Source organism: Meriones unguiculatus, chromosome 17 (assembly GCF_030254825.1).
Source record: "Meriones unguiculatus strain TT.TT164.6M chromosome 17, Bangor_MerUng_6.1, whole genome shotgun sequence".
NCBI lineage: Eukaryota > Metazoa > Chordata > Mammalia > Rodentia > Muridae > Meriones > Meriones unguiculatus.
In genome coordinates, this window is record NC_083364.1 from 78,821,081 (window position 1) to 78,847,792 (window position 26,712).

The window sequence follows — 26,712 nt, forward strand, 5'->3', positions numbered from 1 at the left end:
TGAAGGTGTTTATCAGCTGTAGGAGTTTCCTTGTAGAATTTTTGGGGTCACTCAGGTATACTATCATATCATCTGCAAATGTGCTACTTTGAATTTTTCCTTTCCAATTTGTATCCCCTTGAACTCCTTCAATTGTCTTATTGCTCTAGCAAGGACTTCCAGAACAATGTTGAAGAGATATGGAGAGAGTGGGCAGTCTTGCCTTGTCCCTGATTTCAGTGGGATTGATTTAAGTTTCTCTCCTTTTAGTTTTATGTTGGCTATAGGCCTGCTGTATATTGCCTTTACTATGTTTAGATATGTGCCTTGTATCCCTGATCTCTCCAATACTTTAAACTGAAAGAAAAAAAAAAACAACCACATGATAATCTCCTTAGATGCTGAAAAAGCATTTGAGAAAATTCAACAGATCACCTTTCTTACAGTTTCTATGAGAAACTGCTTTTTACCACTCACATGTAGCTTTCCCATCCTTCTATTTGTCTGACTCCTGTTTCTTTGTTCATATATATATATATATATATATATATATATATATATATATATATTATAGATAAGAGGTGAGCCATGTTTACCAACATTTTTTTTAAGTTTAATAAAATTATTTATCATTGATTTCTGATGCTGCTGTCATGTTCTTTAAAGTAATCAAATTTATATTTTATAAAATGTAATACATTATTGCTGCTTGTGTCAGTATATATATAAAATATAACTCTAGAAAGAAGTATAGTTATACTGTAAAACATGTACCCTACCCACATGTATGTGAAATACTCATAAGGAGAATCTTACAGAGATGTGTGGATGAATTTAATTCTGTTAAGTATGTGTTCTAATGTGTACTCTTATACTTTTGTTTGGAACAAATATAATGACGATGTGGTACAAAGTACCTTTTACTAAACACTCCTGTGGCTGTTGATTGAGCTCAGGGTCTTGGGTTTAGTTCCAGCAGCTCAAACACCAAACCACATACCAGAAAGCCTCTCATGAATGTCTGTTTCATTAAGTTCTTTTGGATTATTCTATCTTTACAATTATATTTGTCTCCTAGGCTGTGTTTTCTTGGCTATTATGAGAATTTGTATTGATTTATATTCAATTTTCTAGGTAAACAATCTGAAAGAGAACATGTTTAAAAAGTTATTCATTGTATTCTATCTATTTTATTTTAGAAACTTCATGTTAATGACATAGTAACATGAACAACTTTCAATAAGTGAAAACTGCATGCTTTAAAAAAGTCGTCCTTGTGTAATTTTATGTTTTACACATAGGATAAAACTTAGCAAGAATATTATGTCAAGACTAGAGATAGCACAGGGGCCAGAGTATTTGCTCTATGTGTAAAAGGCCTTCAATTCAATGATCTGAAACCCCCATCTATTTTAGAATATTATAAAGAGACGTTTCTTAAGGAGGAAATAGGCATTCTTGTACTACTTGCAACTGTTCTTTATATAAGTCGTATAGTTGTCAAGAATAAACCTTTTTAACATTGGTATTCACAATTCCATTAATAGAATTTTCTCTTAGGTGTCTTAAATTGTTCTTTTTCAGTCATTATTCAATCTTTTGGAATTTAGAAGATTAGTTCTGAATTACAAGCCTCCATCAAATGCTCAAGATTTACCCCGAAACCAAAAGGTAAAAATATAAAAGATTTTAAAAATCGAGTTTTAATGGTCTTCATGTTCTTTTCTCTTTAAGTATTTTGGGAGCCCTTGGTTTTTTATTAGACCTGAAACTGTTTAAATTTTAATGTTATGCCATTAATCTCTATTGCAGTAGCTTCCTATTCTTTGTTTCTATATATCATAAATCTGAAATTTCTGCCTCTGTGAGCCACAATTACATACTAATTTAGTGTGATCATCTTAGGACCCCTCACCTTTCACAGGCTATCAAATTAGAATACATTCATAGGCTACATTTTCTTAACTGACTTCTTAAAACTATTGTCAGCCTCAGCATTCCTTTTCACTTGATCACTCAGAAGAATCCTTTAAAACTGAGTTCTGTGTTGTTTGCCAAGACAAAGCTATCTCTTCTGTGTTGGAAGTTAGGGCGGTTAAGGCTGAAGTAAGCAAGCAGATCCCAGGTTCTGCTTGCTTGAGTTTTAGCCCTAACACAAGTCACATTTCTCTTTGAGATTTCCTCTTCTGTAGTGTAGACAGTAATTATTTCCTGGAGATGCTGAGAAAATTAAATGATAAACATGCAAAGCTCTTAAAAAGAGTCTGTCACCCAGTATTATCAGCTATTTTTTAAAAGAAAGTTTTAATTCATATAAATTTCATAATTTGAGTAAAATTGGACTGATTTTCATGCAAACTTTTCTTCTTAGTGGATAAAAACATTGTATATAGGGATGATGCATTTTGTGCAGGTATCAAGTAATTTCTTGTAAAGAGCCAGTGGCCTTAAAAACACAGGCTGCAGAGACAAAGAAGGTGAAGTTTTAGGTTTCAGTGATGTACTGAACTTTGTGTGACCCATTGTTACAGTAATAAATTATTAAGTTACATTTTCCTTTTAGTGTTAATTTTTAAAACCACCTTTTCTGCAAGTACATGAAACATTTATAGCGCACACTAGAGGATATAAAGCCTGAGATACAGCCAATTTTTTTAAGCTGTAATCTTTGAGTTGGGTCAGGCTAAAGAACAGCTACTTTTAAAAGGGGATTAAGATGGTTTGACAGTGACATAAGGCTAGGGAAATTAAACAAACCTCTTCAAGTGTAACGGTGTTTTCAGGTCAGTTTTGGACTGCTGCCTCTTCATATCACACATTAGTGTTGTCAGTTCTCCCTTTCATGTCCAGGAGAAGTCATGGCATGTATAATTTACATGCCATGAGTCAGAATTACTTCCAGGAGTATATTTATGTCTATTGTGTTTACCTTTTCTATTTTTCATTTTACTGCTTTACAGAGCTTCAGTCTCTTATTTCTTAATTCGAATGAGACCAAATCAGTTTTGTAACTTTATTTAAAAAGCAGTCATTATCAGTATTTATATATCAAAGTCTCTTGTGAGGGCCTTAATGTACTCAGCACATACTGGAGGAGAGTGTAATGAGAACGTGCTAGAGCGTTGTGTAACGAGCATGTGCTAGAGCATTGTGTAACGAGCATGTGCTAGAGCATTGTGTAACGAGCATGTGCTAGAGCATTGTGTAACAAGCATGTGCTAGAGCGTTGTGTAACGAGCATGTGCTAGAGCGTTGTGTAACGAGCATGTGCTAGAGCGTTGTGTAACGAGCATGTGCTAGAGCATTGTGTAACGAGCATGTGCTAGAGCATTGTGTAACAAGCATGTGCTAGAGTGTTGTGTAACGAGCATGTGCTAGAGCGTTGTGTAACGAGCATGTGCTAGAGCGTTGTGTAACGAGCATGTGCTAGAGCATTGTGTAACAAGCATGTGCTAGAGCATTGTGTAACGAGCATGTGCTAGAGCATTGTGTAACAAGCATGTGCTAGAGCATTGTGTAACGAGCATGTGCTAGAGCATTGTGTAAAGAGCTCATGTTAGAGGAGTGTGTGATGAGAACATGCTAGAGGAGTGTGTGATGAGAACGTGCTGGAGGAGTGTGTGATGAGAACGTGCTGGAGGAGTGTGTAACGAGTGCATCCTGAAGGTATGCTCATTAGCACATGCTAGAGGAATGAATAAGATCCCATCTAGGGACGTTATTTCTTATAGTGAAAAGACAGCATTTGCACTCTTTGAGAGACTCTTGGGCAGAAGAATATTGTGAACGTTTATATGAGGGGTGCTAATGGAGGTCTGTAATATGGCATGGTAACAGCAGAAACATGTCAGCTTGACACCTAACCTGTGCTGCAGTTATGCACAGTTGTCAGTAGCGAATTATGCTAAATTCAGTTGAGACAATGAAAGATAGTTTCTGTTTTAAAGGTTTCAATACGACATTTGCCATTTTCTGTTAATAGTGAATTTACACAGAACTCACGACCTGCTTATTATTAAACTGAACTTGAAAACCAATGTGCTAAAATACAGAACACACCTGGGATTGATTTAATCATATCTTTTTTAAGCAAATAAAGCTTCCCACAAACATTGTATACATTTTAAATAAGAGGCAGGAGCGCCTTAGGAGTCACTTTGTATTTTAAATAGAGTTGGTTAGTCCAAAATTATATATTGTTATTTTAACTATTCTTAAGTTTAGTGTATAGGATAATTGTTTTCTGAAAAATATTGACAGAACACTGTATCCCATATATAGGTATTCTTGGAGCTTAACATATTCTAAGGCCCTCAAAGTTTTTATAAAAAAATGAAAGTGTGTGTCCCCACAAGAATTTTCATACCATTTTATGCGACAGCTGTAGAGGCTGTTGGATAAAAATGTACTTACCCTACAGTGCTAGCCTGCACACAATAAGTGGTAACAGGTTACCAGTATGCACTGACATGCAGATGAAGCAATGATTTAGGACACAGACTACACAGAACCAGAATAAGACAAATAAAACAAATACCTAGAGGACAATTCCTTTGTCTAAACATGCAGAAAATGCAGCGTGACTTGGGTTGACTGACTAGGGGTGAGCATGCTTTGAGGGGTGGTGGGCTAATATTGACGCTGAGGTGCATGTGTAAAGCTTGGGAAACTGTGTATCGTTTAAGTGTCGCACACAGTGTGCGTTAGTTATGCCACTCCACGCCTGTGCACAAAGTAGATGAACACAGTGCACAAGCAGCTTTTGTGTGTGCTGACTTTTCCTTAACTTGGTAAATAGAGTAGTTGCTGTGTTTTATTATCCAATGTGATGCCTGTTGATAGTCTCCTAGCTGCAGGTATTGGTTGGCTGAGACGTTTCATAATATTCTACTTTCCAAATAATCTTGGCAGAATTTCTTATAGTTAAAAAATATTGTGCTCATTTTTATACTTGTTAAGGAGTATCTTCATTTGTCATGGGCTGAATGATAATAAAGAAAGGGATGGCAGGAAACACGTTTTTTTGAGAAATTATTGTGTAAATTAAATTTTATGATACTTATACCTTTAAAACTTAATTATATAAGGCAGTTGGTGAAAGAGTTAAGCGTAAGACAGGAAATGGGTTAATTTCTTATGTATGTATTTTGTCATTAATCTTATTACTGCTGACGGAATATATTATATTTAAGTAAGTGTTATTTGTAGTTTTTATGGCTTAGAAATTTTATTTCAGAATTGCTTTTTGTAAGAATACTTCAATGGTGTGTGTAGTTTGGGGATTAAAGTAATCTACTCATTTCTCGGGCTTCCCTTTTTAGTGCACTGAGAAAGCAATGATTTTTATGTAGGTTATATTACTCTAAACATCGTTATATAAAATTATCTACATTGATACTGCTAGAGTAAGGCCAATTATGAAAATGTGAAACCTTCCCAAATTTTAAGAGTAGTTTTTAAGATTTGTATGAAAATTGCTGTAGCAAAGACTTTTATGAGAACTGAATTGTGCCTGAAGCATTTCACTAAATTACATTTAAATGTTTTTGTTGTTGTTTTAAAATAAATAGTGATGAAAATTCTCTTTTTTAAGAAGGTTTGGTACAATTAACCATTAAGAACTGAATACGTGTTTGTGTGGCAAAAAGAGAAGATATATTGACATCATTGAGAACTGTGAACTCCTGCTGAGAATAGAATTAAGATTTCATGTCAGCGATTGATCTGATCAATGATTTCACCAACAATACAGTTACTAAACATTTAAATTTACAGTAATTACAATAAAATTATACTCTTGTAATTTACAAAATAAATGAATGAAATTTTATCAATAAGTAGAGGGTAGTATATTAGTGGGTGTTAGTGTTTATTAGGTCATTAAGTAAGGATTAGATAAAGCCCTAATATTAGTTCAATAACTAGAGACATCGTAGGACAAGTGGCAGTTGGTGGCCCATATTCACAGCAGTGCTTCCAGCAGGTGTAGACTGGGGGGCATTTGATGTGGAGGGTCTGGAGAGCTTTGTTTCGATGGGCTGCATGGAGGGTGGCCCTCAGATGGTGCCTGGCCGGGGCTGAGCTCTGCCTGAATGTTGGCGCTGCCCTTGCCAGCGCCAGCTGCGCCCTGCTGAATGGGAGATTATGATGGGCAGACTTAAATGAGTGGATATTCTTGGCTCGGTGGTGACATAATTTGCTATGAATATGTGACATTTATACAGAAATTGTAAGGCTAGCTTAAGGCCCTGCGTTGTAGCTCTTAACTTCTTTGAGTCATGTAGCTGACACTCTTTTCCAGTGTGACAGAGTGCCAGATTTGTTCTAATAGATGCCAGTTACTTTTGTTTCCTGCTCAAGTAGCATAGTTTGCTGATTTCAGTGAATAGTTTGCTGATTTCATTGGGTTAACACTTTTTCCCCCCTCTCTCTGCAGGAACATCGGAATTTGCCTTTTATGCGGGAACTGAGGTATCTGTTTGCCCTGCTTGTTGGTACCAAGAGGAAATATGTTGATCCATCTAGAGCAGTTGAGATTCTGAAGGATGCCTTCAAATCAAATGACTCACAACAGGTAGCTTCCTGTTTCTTTCAGTTGACTATTTCCATTTAATCTTATAGATTGTTATGTCACTTTTCCAAGTGTGTTGATTTAGGGTGGCACTACTAAACTGTAACTTGAAGCCATTGAAATCATTTTTTTTATTTGAAAAAAAATAAACAAAGCAAAATTGACAAAATTGGACTGAAGCTGAAGTTTATAGAATGATGGAGGTTGATGAGAAAAAACAATGAACAAAATTAAGAATATTCATATAACTAAAAAATTAAATTATTATGTGTATGGGAGTTTGTCTTGCATGTATCCTGTGTACTGTGTGAGTACCTGGCATGCCTGCAGGTTGGAGAGGATATTGGGTTCCCTGAACTGGAGTTTCAGATGGTGTAGAGCCACCATGTGAATGCTGGGATTGAATCTGGGACCTTTGGAAGAAGATCAGTTCTCTTAGCTTCTGAGCCATCTCTCCAGCCCCTATAAGTAATAATTTGAAGAAATATGTGATACTCCAATATAGTATATGCAATTTTCATGCCCCTGCTTTTGCTGATTGAGAGTATTTTTCGTTTAATTCCCAGTAAGGGCGTTTTAGTTATCTCTTTTGCTTTTAATGGTGTTATCATAGTGCCGTTTAATGAACATTTGATAAAAACAATATGTGGGGTAATTTTTTCTAAAAACAAGCAGTGTCTATAAGCCAGCATTGCTGCTTGAAGAGTCCGACAAAGAGCACACATAGGAACACAAGCAGGAGGCAGCACTGGAGTGATGCGGATGACGAACACAGAGGAGACTCAGAGCACCGCTGCCTGCACGCTCTGCGCGTTATGCTATGTGGATTCATGAAATGGAAATTTAGAGCAGGATTCAGGCCGAAAGATTTGTTTCTGTCTCCTGGATTTTTCTTTTTAAACTTTTTACCTTATATAGAAAAATATATGCAGACATAAAGTGCTTGCAACAGCATTTTATCTTGTAATATTTTCCTTTATACAATTTTTTTTCAAATAGCCCCCTGCTTTCTGTGTTTTCCATCTACTTTACTTCCTAATTTATTTCTTCTCAATGCAGCAATACTAGCACATGCCAAAATAAATAAAATAATATTCCCCAAATGATCCCAAACTGCCAATTTTAGAGTACTGCTTCTGGTTCTGAATCTATTTTGCTCATTTCCTCATTTGTTAACTCATTTCTATAGCCTTTTCTTTGTGAGATGGTGGCTGTCCTCTCTAGTTGCTCTTTGTTTGCAATTAATTTTTCTCACACTTCCATTCCTTGACAAGTTTTCTTCTGGGTGCTTTCTGCATTCACTTTTCTTTCTGCTTTCTACACATGCCATGATCTTTTCATATATGTCTATTTAAAGATGGGTCATCTGTGGGGCTTTCCTAAGAGTGAAAGTCCTCATGGACATGCTTTGGTACTTTGCCATTCTGTGCTTCTAGTGCTGTAGTGTGAATATCTTTCCCTTGTGTGGACCAACTAGTTTTATTATTGTTGCCTCTTTTTCTTTAGAGGTCTTTAAAAGTAGATGAACACTGGTTACTTTGGTACAGGTGTGTGTATGTGTGTGTATGTGTTTAACAATACACATTACTGAGTTAGTGAAATACCTATCTAAGTCACATTAGTGTTGTGATTAGTTTTAACATATCTTGGACTTGTGTTTTATATTCTCCCGGAATGTGTCATGTTTGGAAATAAGAAACAATCTTAGGGGAGATTCTTTGTCCATTTTAACCATTATTTTCTTACAGTTTAGACGTGCATTGTTACAGGAAAGACTTCACTTGTTCATCCTAATGAACTTTGCTCAAAATTTTGTTGTATAATTGTAAATTTTAGATTGATTACATAAAAAGTAGGGAATAATTATTTTTAAGACTTGTGATGAGTAGAAAATGTTAGTCCTTTTTCAGCTACATTTTCCAGATGAGTAAAATTGTTTAAGAATGTGAGCATTTACAAAATAATTTAAATCTTGTAGCTTAGGAACAATAGATAATTATTAATAGACCCAGAGGCCAGGAGCTTAGAGTTAAGATCCTGGCAGCGCCATGCCATGCCCTCTGACAGAAGGAGCACACTTCTTGCCTCCATCATTTTCTGGTATTCTTTGGCCCTAGAAGGCTGACTTTGATTTCTCTGTGTCCTCATATGTGCTTACAGCCTTCTCCTGTTCCCTGTCCCACAGGGAGGACCATTATCAGTGTACAGTTCACTTTTATCTAAGCTGAATCCACAAAGAGATTCTTAGTAATTTCTAAAGAGACACATAATAAATTAAAGTTACTTTTTGAGGTTCAAAGGGAGTTTAAAAAAATTGCCACTATTTTGCCCAATGTGGATACAACTCAACTGTTGTGCTGAGATTATTTGTGTTTTACTGTGTAGCACTAGAGTTACTTAGTTTCAGTACTTTATAGGTGATTGTTTGATCCAAACCCTAGGGGGAAAATGTATAATTACTTTATTCTTGAGGCTGCTTTGGTGAATGAACGCAAATAACCTATGTGGATTCATCTATCTAGACTTGATACCACAAACTAGTCTTTCTTTTCTTTTTAAACACAAATCACAGTGTGTAAGGGGTGGCAGCTGTCATGTGGGCCACCACTTATTCTTACTTTTTCGTGTTAGGGAAAAAGCAAACAATAAAGAGATGGCAGAAGGTAATATGTATATGCTTCTGTACACAAAATTAGTTTGAGGTGTGGAGGACTCTAGACTCAATAATTGGGCTTACTAACTGCTAAAGTTAAAGATATTGGTAAAAGGAGTTATGGATTAACAAGTATATATGAATTAAAGAAATGTTTGTCAAAAAGTGCTAGTCTTTTTTTTTTTCTAAGAGAAAAGATAATTTTGATTAGAGTCATAGTGAAAGGAAATCCTCCATATCATGGATTCATTGCAGAGTATAGGGAGGAGGTAACTATTTTTACAAACTCATTTGTTACTTTGAGTTTGTGTGTTGTGTTTGTGTGTTTTCTAAAATGAAACCTTGTGTTTATATGGTGCTTTGCTTTTTTTTTTTTTTTCTTAATATGGACTTTGTTGGTCTCCTTGTGTGGCCCCTGTCCCCTCTTGGTCCTTTTTATAAGCCTCTTCTTCCATAAGACTCCCTGCACGCTGTCCAGAGTTTGGCTGTGAGTCCCTGAATCTGCCTTGTTTCCCTACTGGGTGGAGACTCTTTTAGAGGACGTCTGTGCTAGGCCTTCACCCTGTTCCCTCTCTTGTACTGCTTCTAGTGTCTATTTTGTTTTCCCTTCTGAATGAGAATTAAGCATCTTTCCTGGGGTCCTCCTTTTTGTTTAGCTTCTTTAGGTCTGTAGATTTTAGAATGCTTATCCTATATTATATGGCTAATATCTACTTGTAAGTGAGTATATGCCATGCGTGTCTTTCTGCTTCTGGGGTACCTCACTCAGGATGATCTTCAAAGCCAAAAAAGCAGGACCTAGGGGCACTGCAGAGACTGATGTATCAACCAAACACCATGCATAGAGAGGACCTAGACCCATGCTCAGATGTAGCCCATGGACACCTCAGTCTCCATTTGGGTTCCCTAGTAAGGGGAGAAGAAACAATCTCTGACATGAACTCAGTTGTCTGCTTTTTGATCACTTCTTCCTGGTTGGGGCGACCTAGCTAGCCCACAGAGGAAGAAGATCCAGACAGTCCTGACGGGACCTGATAGGCTATGGTCAGACAGTAGGGGAGGAGGACTTCCCCTATCAGTGGACTAGGGGAAAAAGAGATAGGGGAGAAAGTGGAAGGGAGGATGGGACTGGGAGGAGATGAGGGAGGGGGCTATGACTGGGATGCAAAGTGAATAAATTATAAATAACAATAATATAATAATAATAATCTTTAAAACAATAAATATGGACTTCATATACTGGTTAAATTATGAAAACCTGTTGCATCTTATGAGACACATTCACAATATTTTTGTGAGTAGTGACTTGCTGTAAGCTTTACTTTTCAGCATTTAGCATCTTCATTAGTAGGATCAAATGCCAACCAAACTTTTTTCTTTCCACAGCAAGATGTGAGTGAGTTTACACACAAGTTATTAGATTGGTTAGAAGATGCCTTCCAAATGAAAGCTGAAGAGGAAACGTAAGTCACTGCGATGTTTAATGATGGGGTTTTAGGAAGCCAGTAAATAACAGTCATATTGTTCTCTTGGTTTAGTAGAAACATGGAACCAAGAGAGACATTGGGGAATCCCAGTATTTTCTGTGTTATTAAAAAAGCTGTTTGGAAGTTGTGTCACAAATTTTAGTTAACTGTCAGTTTCTACTATCAGATCTGATATGAGAAAAAAAAATCTAAAAATTGATTCCTGAAAATACTAACCTTGTAGCCATGTGTTTTTCCTGGATTCAGCTTTTCATGAGGAAGAAGTGGTTAGATGGGCATAAATTTAAAATGATTTTACTTTTGTTAAGTAAATATGAATACTTCCTTTTTTGTGAACCTGAGGACAGGATGAACAGTTCTTCCTTCGTATTCATGTTCATTCTCTGTTCATTAGATGTGTGCATATAGCCTAGACTATTATTGTGTGTGTGTATATGTGTGTGTATGTGTGTGTGTATGGAGACTGGGGAGGGTCAACCTTGGGTGTCAGTTCTCAGGTGGCATTCACCTACTTTTTAAAAAGAGCACCCCTCATTTTTTTTGAAGTTATCTGTGCCTTCTGAGGCTACTCTCCATATGCTACTTATGTTTTTCTTTTCCTTGATGTGTATGAGTGCTTTGCCTACATGTCTATATGTGCATCACATGCTTTTCTGTTGCCTGTTGGGGCAGAAGAAGGCATCAGATTTCCTGGAATTGGAGTTACAGGTGGTTTCTAGTTACCCGTGCATTGCAGAGACTAAATCCAGGTGCTTTGCAAGAGCAGGCAGCACTGCTAACTGCCGAGCCATCTCTCCACCTTTATGTATATTCTTGACACACTGGTGAGCCATTTAGAAGGCTGCTAAAAGGCTGTCAGGAAACCTGCAGCACACACATACAATATGTAGAACCTAGTTGTAAATCCTTGGCTCGAACCTCCTTCTTCTGATTGTCTTTTAAGTATCTTCCTTCTCCTATATTTTCTGTTTTAAATTATGTTCAGCCTCATTGTTTTGTAAGGGCCAAGAAAACATGGTTTTCAGGGAATTTAAATAATTTGAGCAATTTTATTTATATTTTAAGGCAAAATTCAAAGGAGTTATATCCAGAAATCTAAAACTAAAGCATCTTCTAAAAAATCTTAAGTAGTTCATTTAGTAGTCCTTGCATATACAAATCAATCAAAAATAATAAAAGTAATGCCCCAACCGACCTTTTAGTGTCTGTGGTGCCATTACCTGTAGCCTCACGGGCAGCAGTGTTCTTTCATGTAATTATCTGTAGTTTCCTCAACCAGGGCAGGTGTTGAGCTGAGAATGCTCTCCTTTTAGATTTCAGGAGATTATCAGGACACACCCACAGCTTGGACCAGTGTGGCATCTTTCACATTTACCCTACAGTGTCAATCGCACAACGTAATGCAATTCTAACTTAAGTTGTTGCTAGAATAGTGGCAGAAATTTGGAATGAAACACAAGCTGAGAAAACCCCATTGGCTTTAGCTCTGCAGAATGCCAGCCAGTAATAGTGAGTTGCTTGTAGATGACGTGCTGTGAGCTGAAAGCAAGCTGAAAGAAATTTACAGAGAACTTGATCACAGTATAGTGCTGGAGTTTAATCAGAGACGCTTCTTATTGCAATAGGTTGCGATTAACTGGCCGGCATGCTCAGAGTGAGATATAACAGAGTGCTCAGCACTAAACAGGACAGGGACAGCTGCACCACCTGCTTAAAGGTTCAGGGAACCTCACAGAAGGAAGAGGGAGAAGACAGAATGGAAGATCCAGATATGAAGCACAAAACGCATGTTCTTACATGACAGAGGCTTTGCACTTGAGAACTCAGTACGGCTGGTTATCTGCACAAGACTGGGGCCATCAGCAAATCTCAGCCTTGTAGATTTGGTGTGGGAATGGAGGGACTTTGGGCACCTAATAGTTGTTAGGGAAAGGACATCATTTTCTTCAGTTCACCTCTGGTGAGCTGCTCTTTCTCCAATAAATAACCTGTTACTCATGCTCTTGCAAGTAACTAATTCTCAGTGGGTCACACACAGAAAGGTGCCTTTGAGTGCAGGAGGGGACTCATTCATAAAAAGTACTTTGGTGAGAGAGGGGAAGAGATGAGGGGAGTCAGGAGTGAAAAAACAAAATTCATTATATAAATACACTAATTATCAAAATTTGAAATTAAAAAAATGTTCAGTACTTTTATATCCAATAAAAATAAACAAACAATTGATCAAAACAAAAAAGCAAAGCTAACTTAGCACCAAATCTGTTGTAATTGAGGGAATGGAATTGAACATTTTCAAACTGTTGCAGTCATAGAAAGGATTTTAAAAGCAGCTTTCTTCTTCACTTGTTTATAAGTTTAAGGCATTGTCCACCCTGTCGTCAAGCGTCCTTTTCTGTCCATAGAGCTCTTTGGCTGTATTTTCCTTCATAAATCATTTGTTGCCCATCAGCTCTCAACTGAATAGATCTTAAATAATAAGCCCTTTCTGATTGAGAATTTCTGTAGCAATGTGTTTTGCTGTGTAATTGCTCAGGCCTGCAAACCCTGCCTCCAAGGCTGGTTTCCATTTCATCTTGGCTTCATCTTAGTTATTCACCCGAAACTTTCTATTAAACTTCAGCACTGAAACTGCTTTTGATGTTTCTGAGACCCAAGAGCTAGCTTGTGTGTTTGTGTATGTGTGTGTCCCCCCCTTTTAGGAAGCTATGATGGTTAGTTTTAAAGATTAATCAGAAAGAACTCAGACCCCTCAAAGGGGAGCACTTCGACTGAGGAATTTTCTAGATCAGGCCGCTTTCTGAGCAGGTCAGTGGGGATCTCTTGTTAATGAACATGGGGAGATGTACCCCAAATGTGGGCAGCATACCATGGAATGAGCTGTAAATTGTACCAGTGGAAACCATTAGCTGAGGTAAACAGGCAGCACAGGTACATTAGTTCTTCTGTGGTCCTGACTGTGGTTATGGTGGAAGCAGCTGTCTGAAGCTCCTGCCTTGGTGACTGCCCTGAAATGATGGGCTCTTATTCGGAGTTATAAGCCAAATAAACCTTTCCTCCCCTAATCTGCTTTTTGGTTATATGTTTCATTGCATCAACAGAAATGCAAATAAACAGAAGACTTGAATTAAATGTTAGTGTTTTGCTACTTCTGCCTCATATAGAGCAAGACCTGCTTACTAGGTCTGTGTACACTGTCTTCCTGCTCATTTACTCTTTGCCTTTTACATTTGCTGTCATTCTAATGCATTCCTCTGCTGGCAATGAGCACCAATGAAACCTGAGTTAGGAGATCCAGATTGTTCTTCACTTCTTCTTTGTTCTCTTGTCCACTCACCTCTTTGAATAAGTGGACGGGTTCAGTCACACTGTAGGGTTCCCAACTTTGGGGTCACTCCATGACTCTGTTCCCTAAGAGTTTGATTCTTTTGCAGGAAACCTCATGTTTCTTGCCCTGTATTTGCTAGCTTTTGAGTTCCCCAAAGCAGTTGAATGTAAAGTTAACAGAATTGAGCAGTCACTTTCTCTCCATCCAGTAACCATTGTTGCTGGAGGTACTCTCACTTCTGTGAAGCTTTACTCTGAAATTTGGAGTTTTTCCTCTCAGGTGAACATCAAAGAGCATATCCCAAAGCACACTGCTTGATCGCCTTTCATCTATAACCTTCCACCTTCCACTCTCCAGTCTACTGAAACCTGTTCTTTGGCCTACTAACCTTTTCTTACAATTCTTTGATCCTATTCATGGTTTCTAAACTAGTAGCCATGTCGGGCTTTTTTCTAAAATATTCAGAAAAAAATTTTTTTCCTTCCCTATTTTATTTAAATCTTAAGTCTTACTGGAAATATTTCCTCATTTACTGTTTTAGTCGTTTTTAGCTCTTTCTGATTATGACAAGTTGATTTGAGCTACCACCTTGCTGTGCCCATCTCCAGGAACAGTCTTTGTTGTGCCAGTAAAGCCAGAGTATATATGATGTGTATGTATACACACACACACACACACACACACACCTATGGAGTGATCCTGTTTATCTTTTGATATGGAACTAACCCATTCCCCCAGAGTTCTACATGAATTATCTTTGTGCCAGAGGCCCAACACAACTAGGGAAACACTGAGCAAAGTTTTCTCGATTATTCTTTCATGTGCCCTAGTCTGTTGTGTTTTCTTACAACTTCACTCTCACTCCCAAGGTTATTCTCAATGCCTTCAGTGATATTTCTTTTGTCTTTGACTTTGGTAGTAGACTTGATATCCTCTACCTTTATGTTCTTGATTTTTTTCAGTTGTGTTTCCCCTGTTTCTATTCATATAAGCACATGCTCTTCTGAGTTTCATCAACTGAGATTTAGAGTGAAGAGCATCTGGAGGATGCAAAGAAGACCAGAGTAGACAGCTACTGAAATGTCCATGATGATGCCTTAGTGAAAGGCCCAGTGGTCCTTCAGTGCAGAGCATGCCAGTTTACACGGGTAGTTTGAAAATAAGATAAGTTCAGAATTAGGATAGCCATTCATACCCAGTTGTTTCTGCAAAGTTGTGAAATCAAAGTCATCAGATTGGTCATTACTCTTTCTAAGAGTTAATTTGTGTGATTAGAAAGGAAGAGAGGCCTAGAATGTTAATTTTCTACATGGAAATGTTGATTTAATATTAGTAATTATATCTAAGAATCAGAGATTTTGTATGTTTTTACTATGTCAAATCAGACTCCAGAAATTTTGATTATCACAGGTAAGAAAAATCTTTATTATAAGAATGCCCATAGATTAAGTTTTTGTGTTGTGTAAACACCTTGATTTTTTAGTCAGAGATAAGTTAACTGCTGGTACAACATAATTGTGTGGGTGATAACAACCCGAACCTAGTGACTTATACGATTTCCTCACATGTCCCCAGGGTATATAAGTAAGGGTCTCTACTCTGCATACTCAAGGCTGCAGGCCAGCAGAAGCCTCTGCTAGGCAAAAACTCACAGTCAACACACACACTATCAACCTGGCAATGAAAATTAAGATTAACGTTCAAGGTTTCTGCCCTGGAGGGTCACACAGCACTTTCACTTCCACCTCACTGGTATGAGCAAGTTGCATAACTTGCCTTATTGTAGAGGAGTGGGACACTTCACACCCTTAGGGTGGCTGCTGTCAAAACGATGCCAAATAATGTGAAGCCAGGGCCTTCGTGCAATGTTGATATGGGGAATAGTATAGCAGGCAAACAACAGTGTGGTAGTCCTCCAAAAGATTAGAAATAGTCACCGTATGATCTGCATCTTGTCTTGTAGACATGTGTACTAGTCAGTTGAAAGCAGAGTCTGAAGCAGTATTTGTATTCCCATTCTCATGCAAGCTGTACTCCCAGTGGCCAAATGCTCATTGCTAATGTGTGAACAAACAATAGTGTATTATTCAGCTTCCAATAAATGGGAATTCTGATCCTTCATGCATGGACCTTGAAGTCACATCAAGTGGAATTAAACTAATCATGTTCATTTATGTATGAGACATCAAGTTGTCAAGTTCAAATTAACAGAAGCACATACAAGATGGGATTGCTGTAAGGGCAAGGTGCCCCTTACATGTGCCTAAGATCTTGTGATGACCTGTGTAACACATTGAACAAGAGACTGGTGTTATACTCTCTCTTCACAAATTGGTTTTATTAATTTAAAGACAAAATATAATAAGAAAAAAATGTATACAGCTGTGAATAGAGCAAAGTTTTTTTATAGACCAGAATTAACAGCGTGTTTGAGAGGTGCATAATATAAGTCCTAAACAGAGACTATAAAAACCGCTGCTCTTCCTCATTTCCTTCAAATGAAAGAGGAACTGTGCTGTGGTGAGCAGCTTGGGACCTCGTGCAGATGACTGTGCAAACTAACTGACCTCAGGAAAGGACGCCCACACTACAGGCCTCTGTTTCAGAGCTGCGGCGTTTGCCTCCTTCACCGGTGGCATTGCTGCTGTAGTTTCTATCAGTTTTCTATGTAAACGGGAGAAAATGGTTTAAATGTTGTATCTTTCTTTTAAGAAATATATTTGGGATAAACACCCCCTTATCTTCCCAGAAAAGGCTGTATTATACAGGCTTAAAAAAAGTATGAGATGGAAATGTATAGTGACAATAAGAAAAGCAAGTTCCTTGTGAGCGTAGCTGAGTTCTCTCCTGAGTTGGCCCCTTGCTGTAACTCATTCAGCCCTCATATCCATCCTGCCAGCTCAATTACTGTAATTATCCTTAGCTGACAGGTGAAGAAATTGAAGAATAAATTTAAGTGCTTTGCCCAAGGTGACCCAATAAATAACAGAGCCCTGTGCGTGATAGTCATGCGAATGGTACCCTCTCATCATATACTGTTCCTTCTAATAGTTCTTTTTATGTTTTCTCAGATATTTATAGATCTGAGAGTTATAAGCATATTTATTTCTTTTAAACGTGCCTTAGGGATGAAGAAAAGCCAAAGAACCCTATGGTAGAGTTGTTCTACGGAAGATTCCTAGCTGTGGGAATGCTGGAAGGTAAAGTTGCCTGTTTCCTTTTATTATGAGCCAAGGTGTGTTCTAATGGCTCTTCTGTCTTAACTGTGTTTATTGGTGGTCTTTATTTGTAACTGGCTCTACTCTGCTGGTAGCTCTTTCCCAGCTAATCCTTTGCCCAGAGAGCCCAGACCTGACTAACGCATGTGTTCACCCTGCACTTCCTTTTCTCTCATTTCTCCTTTCAGCAAGTGAGTCTTTGTGACAGACAGCTGATGTGGTGTTAAAAGTTTATGATTTTCAAGTATGTCACAATCTGGTTTTTAATATTAGAGATGTTCAACCCAAGGAATTAGCTCAGTGGTAGAGTGGAAGTACACGTTTCCATTCTGAGTCCCTGGTGAAAAGGGGAGGGAGGGAGAAGAAAAAGAGGCACAACAACTCAACCAAACATCAGCAGATTTTTCATAATTAGAAACCTCACAGATGTCGAAATATTTATGGCCTCAGGCAGCTTACACACTGAACTTGCAGCCTGTGCTGGAGTTGAATAGCAGTCATGGTATGATAGCCACCTTTTGATATTTGAATTTAACAACTCTGCATTGAGTGTTTCAGGGTCATTATACTATCCTTACACATTTTCAAGAAATGAAAGTATTTTCCTTTTGAATATAAGCTAAGAGAGATTCTCCTCATTGTCTGCTACATACTTTTAAAAATTAGAACTCTTAAATTTCTGTTTTATTTTTCTAACAAGGGAGGAGTCAGGATCATTAAATGTAAGTTTTTCTAATCTTTATTCTGAGTTATAAACTTTAGAGAAAAATCCGACATCACAGAGAATTTTTTTCACATTGCTCAAAGTATAGCAATTATGAAATTGTCTTTCTGTACTGTCCTGAATACGGCAGATACAAACAGCATGTTAGCCGTTTAAAAGGTAGAAGGAAGATGAGTGCATTGTGAGTGAACCGTTTTATGCAGTATATTACATGAGCCTGCTTAGTTCTGTGTTCTGACTCAGCAGAAGTAGTAGTATGAAAATCAGGAAGTAAGTCTAAGCAGGTTTGGATTGGGCATATTTCTACTTGAACTGTATTTGTTACAGTGAAATAAGTTTAGAGCACTTTTCCTGCCATGTTTTCGTTTCTCATCCTCATACTCTGTTTTATTCCAGTGATTCCTTGCAGCCAAAGTGCTGTTGCTTTACTAACATCCATGCAGAGTGTCCTCAGCATATGGAGAAGTTCTGTTCCAGTGACCTAACTTTTGTTCCTCTCAGGCCTTTGCTGTACACACTCCCCTTTTCCTTCTGGTGTTAATCAATATCACTCTTACAAATACCTAAATCTGCCTTTTGCCCCATTCCCTCTGGCACCAACTCCCTGACTATCCTGACTCCTGTAAAACTCTTCACCATCCCTCTCCATATACTGATTACCTGACTGTTGCTGAGTCAAACTGAGACAAGAGGGGATTGTTTTAAGAGACCATGACTTCACACTGATATTACAGAAATCTGAAGCCTGGGGTTAAAGGAAGGACTTCAGAAGTGAACTCCAGGCACTTGCACTTTTAACCTCACCTGGGGAACAGTCTTCTCTCCATTTCCTCAGGAGCTATTTTCATTTCCCTAATCATTTCAAGTCTAGATTTCTGTTGTTGTTTGCTTGTTTTTTGGTCTTTTCAATCTCTGAGAAACATTTTTCTAATTTTGATGGAGTTATTTTGAAGCCTGTGAAGCCTACCCAACACTCTGAATTTAATTTCTTAATTTCTTTTTTGAAGAAAGTGCTTCCCTCTGTATATGGGCTTCAGATTTCATTAGCTCTACCTATGCACACCCTCACCATATTCTTGTCATCACCCTCTTTAGAAAACAAATACAGAAGACCATTCTTCTGTGCTCATAGAGTCTGTATTCCATCCTCTTATTTAGACTTATTCCATTCACTCTCTTTCCTGAGTCTTTAACTTTTTTCTCTCCCTGTGGTTCACCTCAGTATTTTCATGTGTTCCGCTGTACTTAATATCACAAAAATTAAAAAGAGAACATGTCTGATATTCTTTTTTTTCTAAGCACGCATTCCTACTCATAGGTAAGCCCCTTGTGTAGTGAGGAGATGGCTTCCATAGTTTGTACATGTGTTGTTTTAGTTGCTGGCCTCACAAATCTGAAAAAAAAATACCTTGTAAGATTATTGATTTCCTAGCTATGAGAAAATGCACAGAATGCAGTTCAGTTCTTTCGCTGAATCATTGTTAAGGCAATAGGCATTGGCTCTTTCTTCTCTTATTTATCTTGCCTCTTTCTTAAAAACAAATTTCTGTAGCCTCTGGAACATTACATTCATTTGGCTTTTTTCTGCCTATGTGAGCACTTAGGAGGTGTGTGTTTGTGTGTGTGTGTGTGTGTGTGTGTGTGTGTGTGTGTTGTCTGTATTTCTTATTGTATGTGAAGGTAGGTCCCTTGGGGCTTGGTATAGGCCTCCTTCCCTCTGTACAGTTCTGTAAGCAGTCTTACTCCCCACCATGATATTGTACTATTAGTAAGTCGGAGGTTCAGAAATACTTACATCCATCTCCTGAAATGGAAATCTTCTGGCCACTCTAAACGAGTGATTTTTACTGCTCCAGAACAGAAAGAGGAGTTCTAGACCTATGCATTCAGCGACTAGGAACCATCCATTGTCCATGGGAGAGATTTGGGTCTCTCTAATCCTCATCTTCTTGCTTAGCATCTGCATCTAGTCTACAAGCCGGCCACATAGGCCCCGGTCATACTCCATTTTGTATATTAGTGTAAGTGTGTGTTTATACCAAAGCAAGCCACAGGAGCTTCTGATTCTAGAGCTCATGGATATGACTGCTCTGTGTTTCTATTTTGCTGAGCACAATGAAAGAAAATTCTAATCAGGATTGGAAGATATAACTCTTGACCTCTGCCTAACTACATTTATGAACATTATTAACTACATTAAGAACAACTATAAGATGTTCTTAGCTTCTCTGGGTTCCTTAAACATGCCAAGTGTGTGAGCCTTAGTACATGACTATTTGTTCCTTGTTCCAAGAATGCCTGACAACCCTAAAATCTGGCCTCATTAATGTTACTCACTGTTCAAGTTCAAGTCTCAATTCATTGCCATGGGAGTCTTCATTGCCCTACTATCTATCTTATTGTACTTTTATTCAATATTTTGTTGTCCTACTGAATAATCAGTTGGTTTAGGACAAGAAATGTGTGTGTGTGATGTTTTCCAGTAAAGCAAAATTACTGTCACACACAGATACACACACACACACATGTAAATTTATATGTGCATATATACAAACAACTAGTGTTAGCACAATATCTTTTCTTGAGAGCTCATATACATATGAGTTATAATTACTGTCTCTGCCTAGGTGTGAATGAATTCACATGCACATATGTATATGCCTGTAGGAAAGCTCTTTTAACCTATTGTCATGCTTATGAATGTGTGTGTGTGTGTGTGTGTGTGTTTGTGTCTAGGAAAGCTCTACTCACCCATTATTCTCTGGACAATAGTCACTGGCGCTCTTTTAGGTTCATGAAAGAATCCACATATATCATATATACACTTAATTTTAGTAGCTGAAAAGCCAAATTGAGGAACATTAATTAACTTCTCCAACCATTCTATAGGAAAAAAATTTGAAAACACTGAAATGTTTGGTCAGTATCCACTTCAGGTCAACGGGTTCAAAGACCTGCACGAGTGCCTGGAAGCTGCAATGATTGAAGGAGAGATCGAATCCTTACATTCAGATAACTCGGGAAGGTCAGGCCAAGAGGTAAGTTCATCATTTTCATGATCTTTTTCCTTCTCATTCTCTTTTAAGTGGCCTGATGCAAATTTAATATTCTAATTACATAGCTACTAATGACAGAGAAAATACTCAAAATACATTTGCATTTAATTGCGATAATTTAGACATATTTGAGAAACTTGTACAGAACATACAATATGTAATTTATGTTAGTTTCTAATTCTAAATTTTTTGTCTATTTACTTTCATTCTTGTTCTCCACCTTGAGGACAACATGTAGTGTGTTATGATACGCCATTGAGGTAGTAGTTAGCAGCATGGTAGGTGAATTATAAAAGAAAACATCGATCAGTTTTTACATAAGCAAATGTTAGTTTATAAACACATGTTCCTGGGATTTGTCTGGTTGGGTATATCAAACCACCTTCCTATCGAGCAGGCATGCCTGGTCTTATGAGATTATTAGTTGATTGTGTAAGATAAGACAGAAGATTCTACCTTTTTTCATGAAAGAACTAATTTTAAAACAGCCCCAAACCTGTTTCTCCACATTGTATATTTAATTTCTAAACCCAACAGTTTACTTCTTTCCTTAGTATCTTCCATGTATCAATCTATCTGTGTCAGCTACCATAGAAACAGGACAAGTCATTATCTTCCAAATCAGTCACTGTGAAGCGCGATTGATACCTGAGCATAAGCTCCATATATATGGATGTATGGATCTTCATCTGTGTTGTTTCCTGTTGCATTCTTAGTGGGTAGGAGAGTGATTGCAAATAACAAATAGCATAATTTATGTAAGGTGTCTCAGATATTACCAAATAATTTGCAGTTACCAAACAGCTGCTTAAGAAGTACAAAAGTATGCTGGGCTATTGGTGCATGCTTTCAATCCCAGCACTAGAAAGTCTGAGGCAGGAAGATCATGAGTTTAAGGTTAGCCTGGGGTCTAGTGAGTTTCTGTTCACGAGTTACAGAAAATGCTCAGAAGACCCCTTATCACAGTTTGGCTCACCTCATTTTTCCCAGCCACTGCAGGTTTTATCAATTAAAACGTGTAATAAGTTAGTTGGAAAGATGATATTTAAAGTAGTGAGGTAAAGTATGAAAGTAACTATTCTAAAAGTATTCTTGCCTGTTTGAATATCACAAAATGGTTGTGGAATACTATCCTAAGGAATCAATCAGAAATTTGTTTATGAGAGAGCAGGGACAATGTTTTAATTTTATCTCACCTTAGCTATGGGAAAGAACTAAAGGGAGTGGCTGGAGAGGTGTCTCAGAAGGTAAGAGCATGGGGTGCTGTTCTAGAGGACCAACACCTCATGTCACTTCATCTCCAGGGAATCCAATACCTTCTGCTGTACAGCAGGCCCCATGTGACACACAGAGGTGTGCATGCACACACACACACACACACACACACGCACACACACACACACGCACACACACACGCACACACACACACAAATAAAAATGAAAATAAATCTTGAAGAACTATGCTACATGCTGTGATATGACCTTTATCTTTTAAATCTTTATATGCTTATTATATTAGGTCTTTAGACAGAACCTTAGTCATATTCAATTCAGGTAACTTCAGCTGAGCCAATAATTATTGGTACCTGGGGAGGAATAAAGAGCAACAGATAAACATTTAGTTTTTGTAGCTTTCCTTGGAGAAAAGTCACAGCATTAAGGTTCTAGAACAGTCCTGCAATGTCTGTCCCTGAGCCAGGGTCCAGATTTAAGTTTGCGGGTGCCCACTGCGGGGTGTGCGGTGCCGTTTAGTGGCGCTGGAAGCTATGACCCCTGCACTGTCGGTACCACACTTCCTTCAGTAGCCTCTTGTTGCACAGCTCATAAGTATAAATACCTTAAAGTATTGGTTTATTACTTTACACTTCTGAATTTGTTGTTTTGTGAATGTAACCATTCACGTTTTTTGAGACAGGCACTTTGTGTAGCACTGGCTGCTGGACTCACTTTGTAGACCAGGCTGGCCTAGAACTCACAGAGATCCACCCGCTTCTGCCTCCCTGAGTGCTGGGATTACAGGTGTGTACCACTGCACCCTGCTAACATTCATTTTTTTAAACAAATAGTATGCTTTTGTAAAACTTGAAGTTGTTACATAAAAACAAGCTTTTTGAAATTTTGTTGAATTTCATGCTTCATTTAACTGTGGCAAAATTTTTTATCTAGCAAGATGAGTGGGTAGGACATGCTCAGAGTAATAAGAAATTTAATTCATTAAACACTTTTGTAGATAGTGTTTTATAGAAAGTATTTGTAGAAAGTGTTTACAAATATAAACTTTGTTTGCTAATGAGAAAACTTTTTCAGAAGATAGTATAATTTGCAGTTGTAAATTTCAAGGTAAAATAGGAAAGAACAATCATGCAAAAATAGATAATGTTTTTCCATTTTTAGGATGAAAACAGTGAACATTTGTGCCAGATAAGTATTCTTCCCTTTGAGTCAAGTCGTGGATTTCACAGTCTGGTTGATTTCAATCAGTATCATTCAGCATGAGACTGAAGAAGGCAGAGCTCTTGAGTCTCAATGGAAACCAGCATCGTTTTCTTCTAGTTAGGATTTCAAATGTGAACAGTTATGGAAGGAGAGCAGTATGTAGATAAGGCTTCCTCTGTCCTCTTATGTGTCAGACTCACTCTTGGAATTTTCAAATACTGTGGAACCTTCCCAGAAGGAAGTTCTGCTGTAACAAAACCACTGTACACTCGCCTCTGTGGTGTTAAATAGTGATGTCGGTGCCAGTATCATGCCACCATCCCTAGCAGTACAATGGAGAAAACTAACAGTGTCGTTCTCTTTCAGCATTGGTTTACTGAACTGCCACCTGTATTAACGTTTGAACTGTCAAGATTTGAATTTAATCAGGCCTTGGGAAGACCAGAAAAAATTCACAATAAATTAGAATTTCCCCAAGTTTTATATCTGGACAGGTATGCTTTGTTCAATATGTGGTGATATTGCAACTGTTCAGTGAGCGAGGGAAGGATAACTGTACAGTAAAATCGTTACTTCCTTCAGGCGTGGGTTTACAGATGCTTGGTGCGTTTGTCTTAGTATTTGTTAAAGCAATACATTTGTTTCTCTTCTAAATATATGGATATAAATGTAAAATATTTTGTATTTTATACTTGATATTTTATAAAATTTAAACTGATCTTTTGTAGTGATAATTACATTTACCATTATATATTTTTTTATATATTTGGAAATACTAATAATTGTTAATTCTTTCCCTGGTTAGGTATATGCACAGAAACAGAGAAATAACAAGAATTAAACGTGAAGAGATCAAGAGACTTAAAGATTACCTCACAGTATTACAACAAAGATTAGAGAGGTATTTTAAGTTTTATGGAATTATGGCATGCAAGCATGTGTTTAGTGATGACCTAGATTTTTAATCTTAAATATGCTTTAGCTAAGTTATAATTATTTTCTGAACTTCATTGAATCCTTACTAGGCTTTAGATTATTATTTTAAACATTGAAGTTAACTATATGATTATCAACGGCATGTTCAACTGATGCTATAAGCGGAACTAAGGAGTCTAACATAGAGCTTGGGATTAATTTGTAGTGAAAGGAATGGCAACTGAGTGAGAAGATCCAAACACTCACCTCCCAAGAGTCCCAGTGATTCACTCAGGAATAAGCTGGGCAGTGAGGCAAGCTTAAGCAGCTCAGACAAGAATGACTGAAGTGAGGGCTATTGAGTACCAAAAGGGAGGGGCAGTGTTTGCAGATGTTCTTTCAAATCACAATAATACCTTATTTCTTAGGAAACCCCATAAAGTGAGGAATGTGGGTGCCATGCAGGCCAGATAAATCTACAAGCTGAAATGTGGTTTCAGTAATCCCAGTTGGTGACCTACAACTTTCTTAGTTCTTCTCATTTACCTTTAATGTGCACATTAATAATGTAAAATGTTGAGCATGAACCTACCACATTTTCCAGTGAGTTTTAGTATTAAAAGGTGCATGTGTGAAGAGCGTTCACGATGTGAAAGAGGATAAAAGTGACTCCCTTACTCCCGAGGCCCGTGCAGGATGCAGGGAGGAGAATTTCTGCAGATGGTCCTCTAGTTTGTCTTTCCACTGTTTGGCATCTGAGTGCAGCCATCCACATGACTTTGAATTTTGATCAGCTGTGGTGTCCTTTCTCTCAGTCTCTCTTCCCACTGATATTCCTTCTGAGAACATTTAGTGCATTTCTTGAATGTATGTTCAGTTTCACCATCTTTAGTAGAAAACAAGCAAGTTTGGTTGCTGATACATTTTTTTTTAAGTGTAGTCTTGTTTTATAAGACTTAATTAAAAATCAAATATGCTGACAATATAAAACATTTTTATATTTTACAAACAGATACTTAAGCTATGGTTCTGGTCCCAAAAGATTCCCATTGGTAGATGTTCTACAGTATGCGCTGGAGTTTGCCTCCAGTAAGCCTGTCTGCACCTCTCCTGTTGATGATATCGATGCTAGTTCCTCAGCTAGTGGCTCCATACCCTCACAAGCTTTACCAAGGTAACATTTCCCTGCTCCAGGCTGTATCCTATAGTGCATGCAAGCAGGGTTTTATGGAGTGCACGTGTGATTGACTGCAAGAAAACTTTTTTAAAGCAAGTTCACGTAGAAAATTGGTCTTTAGTATTCCAGTAGGTCTGTGCTTATTAAGTAGACTCTTCATATATTTTCCTCTGCTCAGAATTGTACTTTGCAATATTTTGGTCTGTAGCTTTTGAATCTTTTATGATATGTCAAGTATTGCTTTTAGAGCAAAGTTTATTTCTGGTAATGTAAATTGGAATTAACAAGAGATCTTTAGTTAGAGTATAAATTAGATCTTCATTTAAAAGTAATAGGGAGGAGCAGTCCTGCTAGGCCACAGAGGAGGACTTAGCAGCCAGTCCTGAAGATACCTGATAAAACAGGTATGAAAGGGGAGGAGGTTCTCCCCAATTATTGGACTTGGAAAGGGGCAGGGAGGAGATGAGGGAAGGAGGGTGGGATTGGGAGGGAATAAGGGAGTGGGATACAGCTGGGATACAGTTAATAAAATGTAACTAATAATAAAAATAAAAAAATAATAATAAATAAGACAGTCTTAACGTTAAATTCACAGTTTCATCCTTATAAGAGTTTAGTGCTCATGTCCTAATTGTCTCATCAGGCTATTAGATCAGTTCATGTATTTCTTAGGACCATTTCCTCTTGAAATGTTGAGAGAGTGATGCTGTCTGTGTAGTCTTTCCCTGGTGGTTGAGTCTTGGAGTTTAATTAGTAGTGTATGCTTTGAAAACACAGCACAGCAGAACAGCAGGGAGCCTCTGCTTCAGAACTGCCCAGCTCTTCACCTGCATCAGGTGCTGCCCTGTCACTGAGGTCAGTGATACACAAACCATTCACCCAGTCTCGGATACCTCCGGATTTGCCCATGCATCCTGCGCCGAGGCACATAACTGAAGAAGAACTGTCTGTGCTGGAGAGCTGTTTACATCGCTGGAGAACAGAAATAGAAAATGACACGCGAGGTAAGGAGCGCGCACAGTGTAGCTGTTGTCACTTCAGAGGACGTCGTGTGCCGACAGCGAAAATCACTTGAGGATGTTAGTTACAACCACTCGTATTTTTAAAAAACCTTTTCTCAAAATATTTTATGTGAGAGAAACTGACCTGGCTCTCTATTTTTTATGCTGTT

The 26,712-nt window shown here is 37.8% G+C and overlaps 1 protein-coding gene across 3 annotated transcripts in view; it reads left to right on the forward strand.

Moving 5' to 3' along the window:
- Window positions 1-26,712, forward strand: part of Usp25 (ubiquitin specific peptidase 25) — a 120,005-nt gene that overhangs the window by 51,980 nt on the left and 41,313 nt on the right. For 2 of the 3 annotated variants that reach the window (XM_060370666.1, XM_060370668.1), the window contains exons 6-14: window positions 1,564-1,650; window positions 6,416-6,553; window positions 10,590-10,666; window positions 17,142-17,215; window positions 20,847-20,995; window positions 23,816-23,943; window positions 24,255-24,350; window positions 25,377-25,538; window positions 26,319-26,545. In XM_060370666.1, the coding sequence (XP_060226649.1) occupies window positions 1,564-1,650; window positions 6,416-6,553; window positions 10,590-10,666; window positions 17,142-17,215; window positions 20,847-20,995; window positions 23,816-23,943; window positions 24,255-24,350; window positions 25,377-25,538; window positions 26,319-26,545 (1,138 nt within the window). Of the gene's footprint in view, window positions 1-1,563; window positions 1,651-6,415; window positions 6,554-10,589; window positions 10,667-17,141; window positions 17,216-20,846; window positions 20,996-23,815; window positions 23,944-24,254; window positions 24,351-25,376; window positions 25,539-26,318; window positions 26,546-26,712 lie in introns of those variants that run through there. The other variant, XM_060370667.1, reaches the window with a different exon arrangement.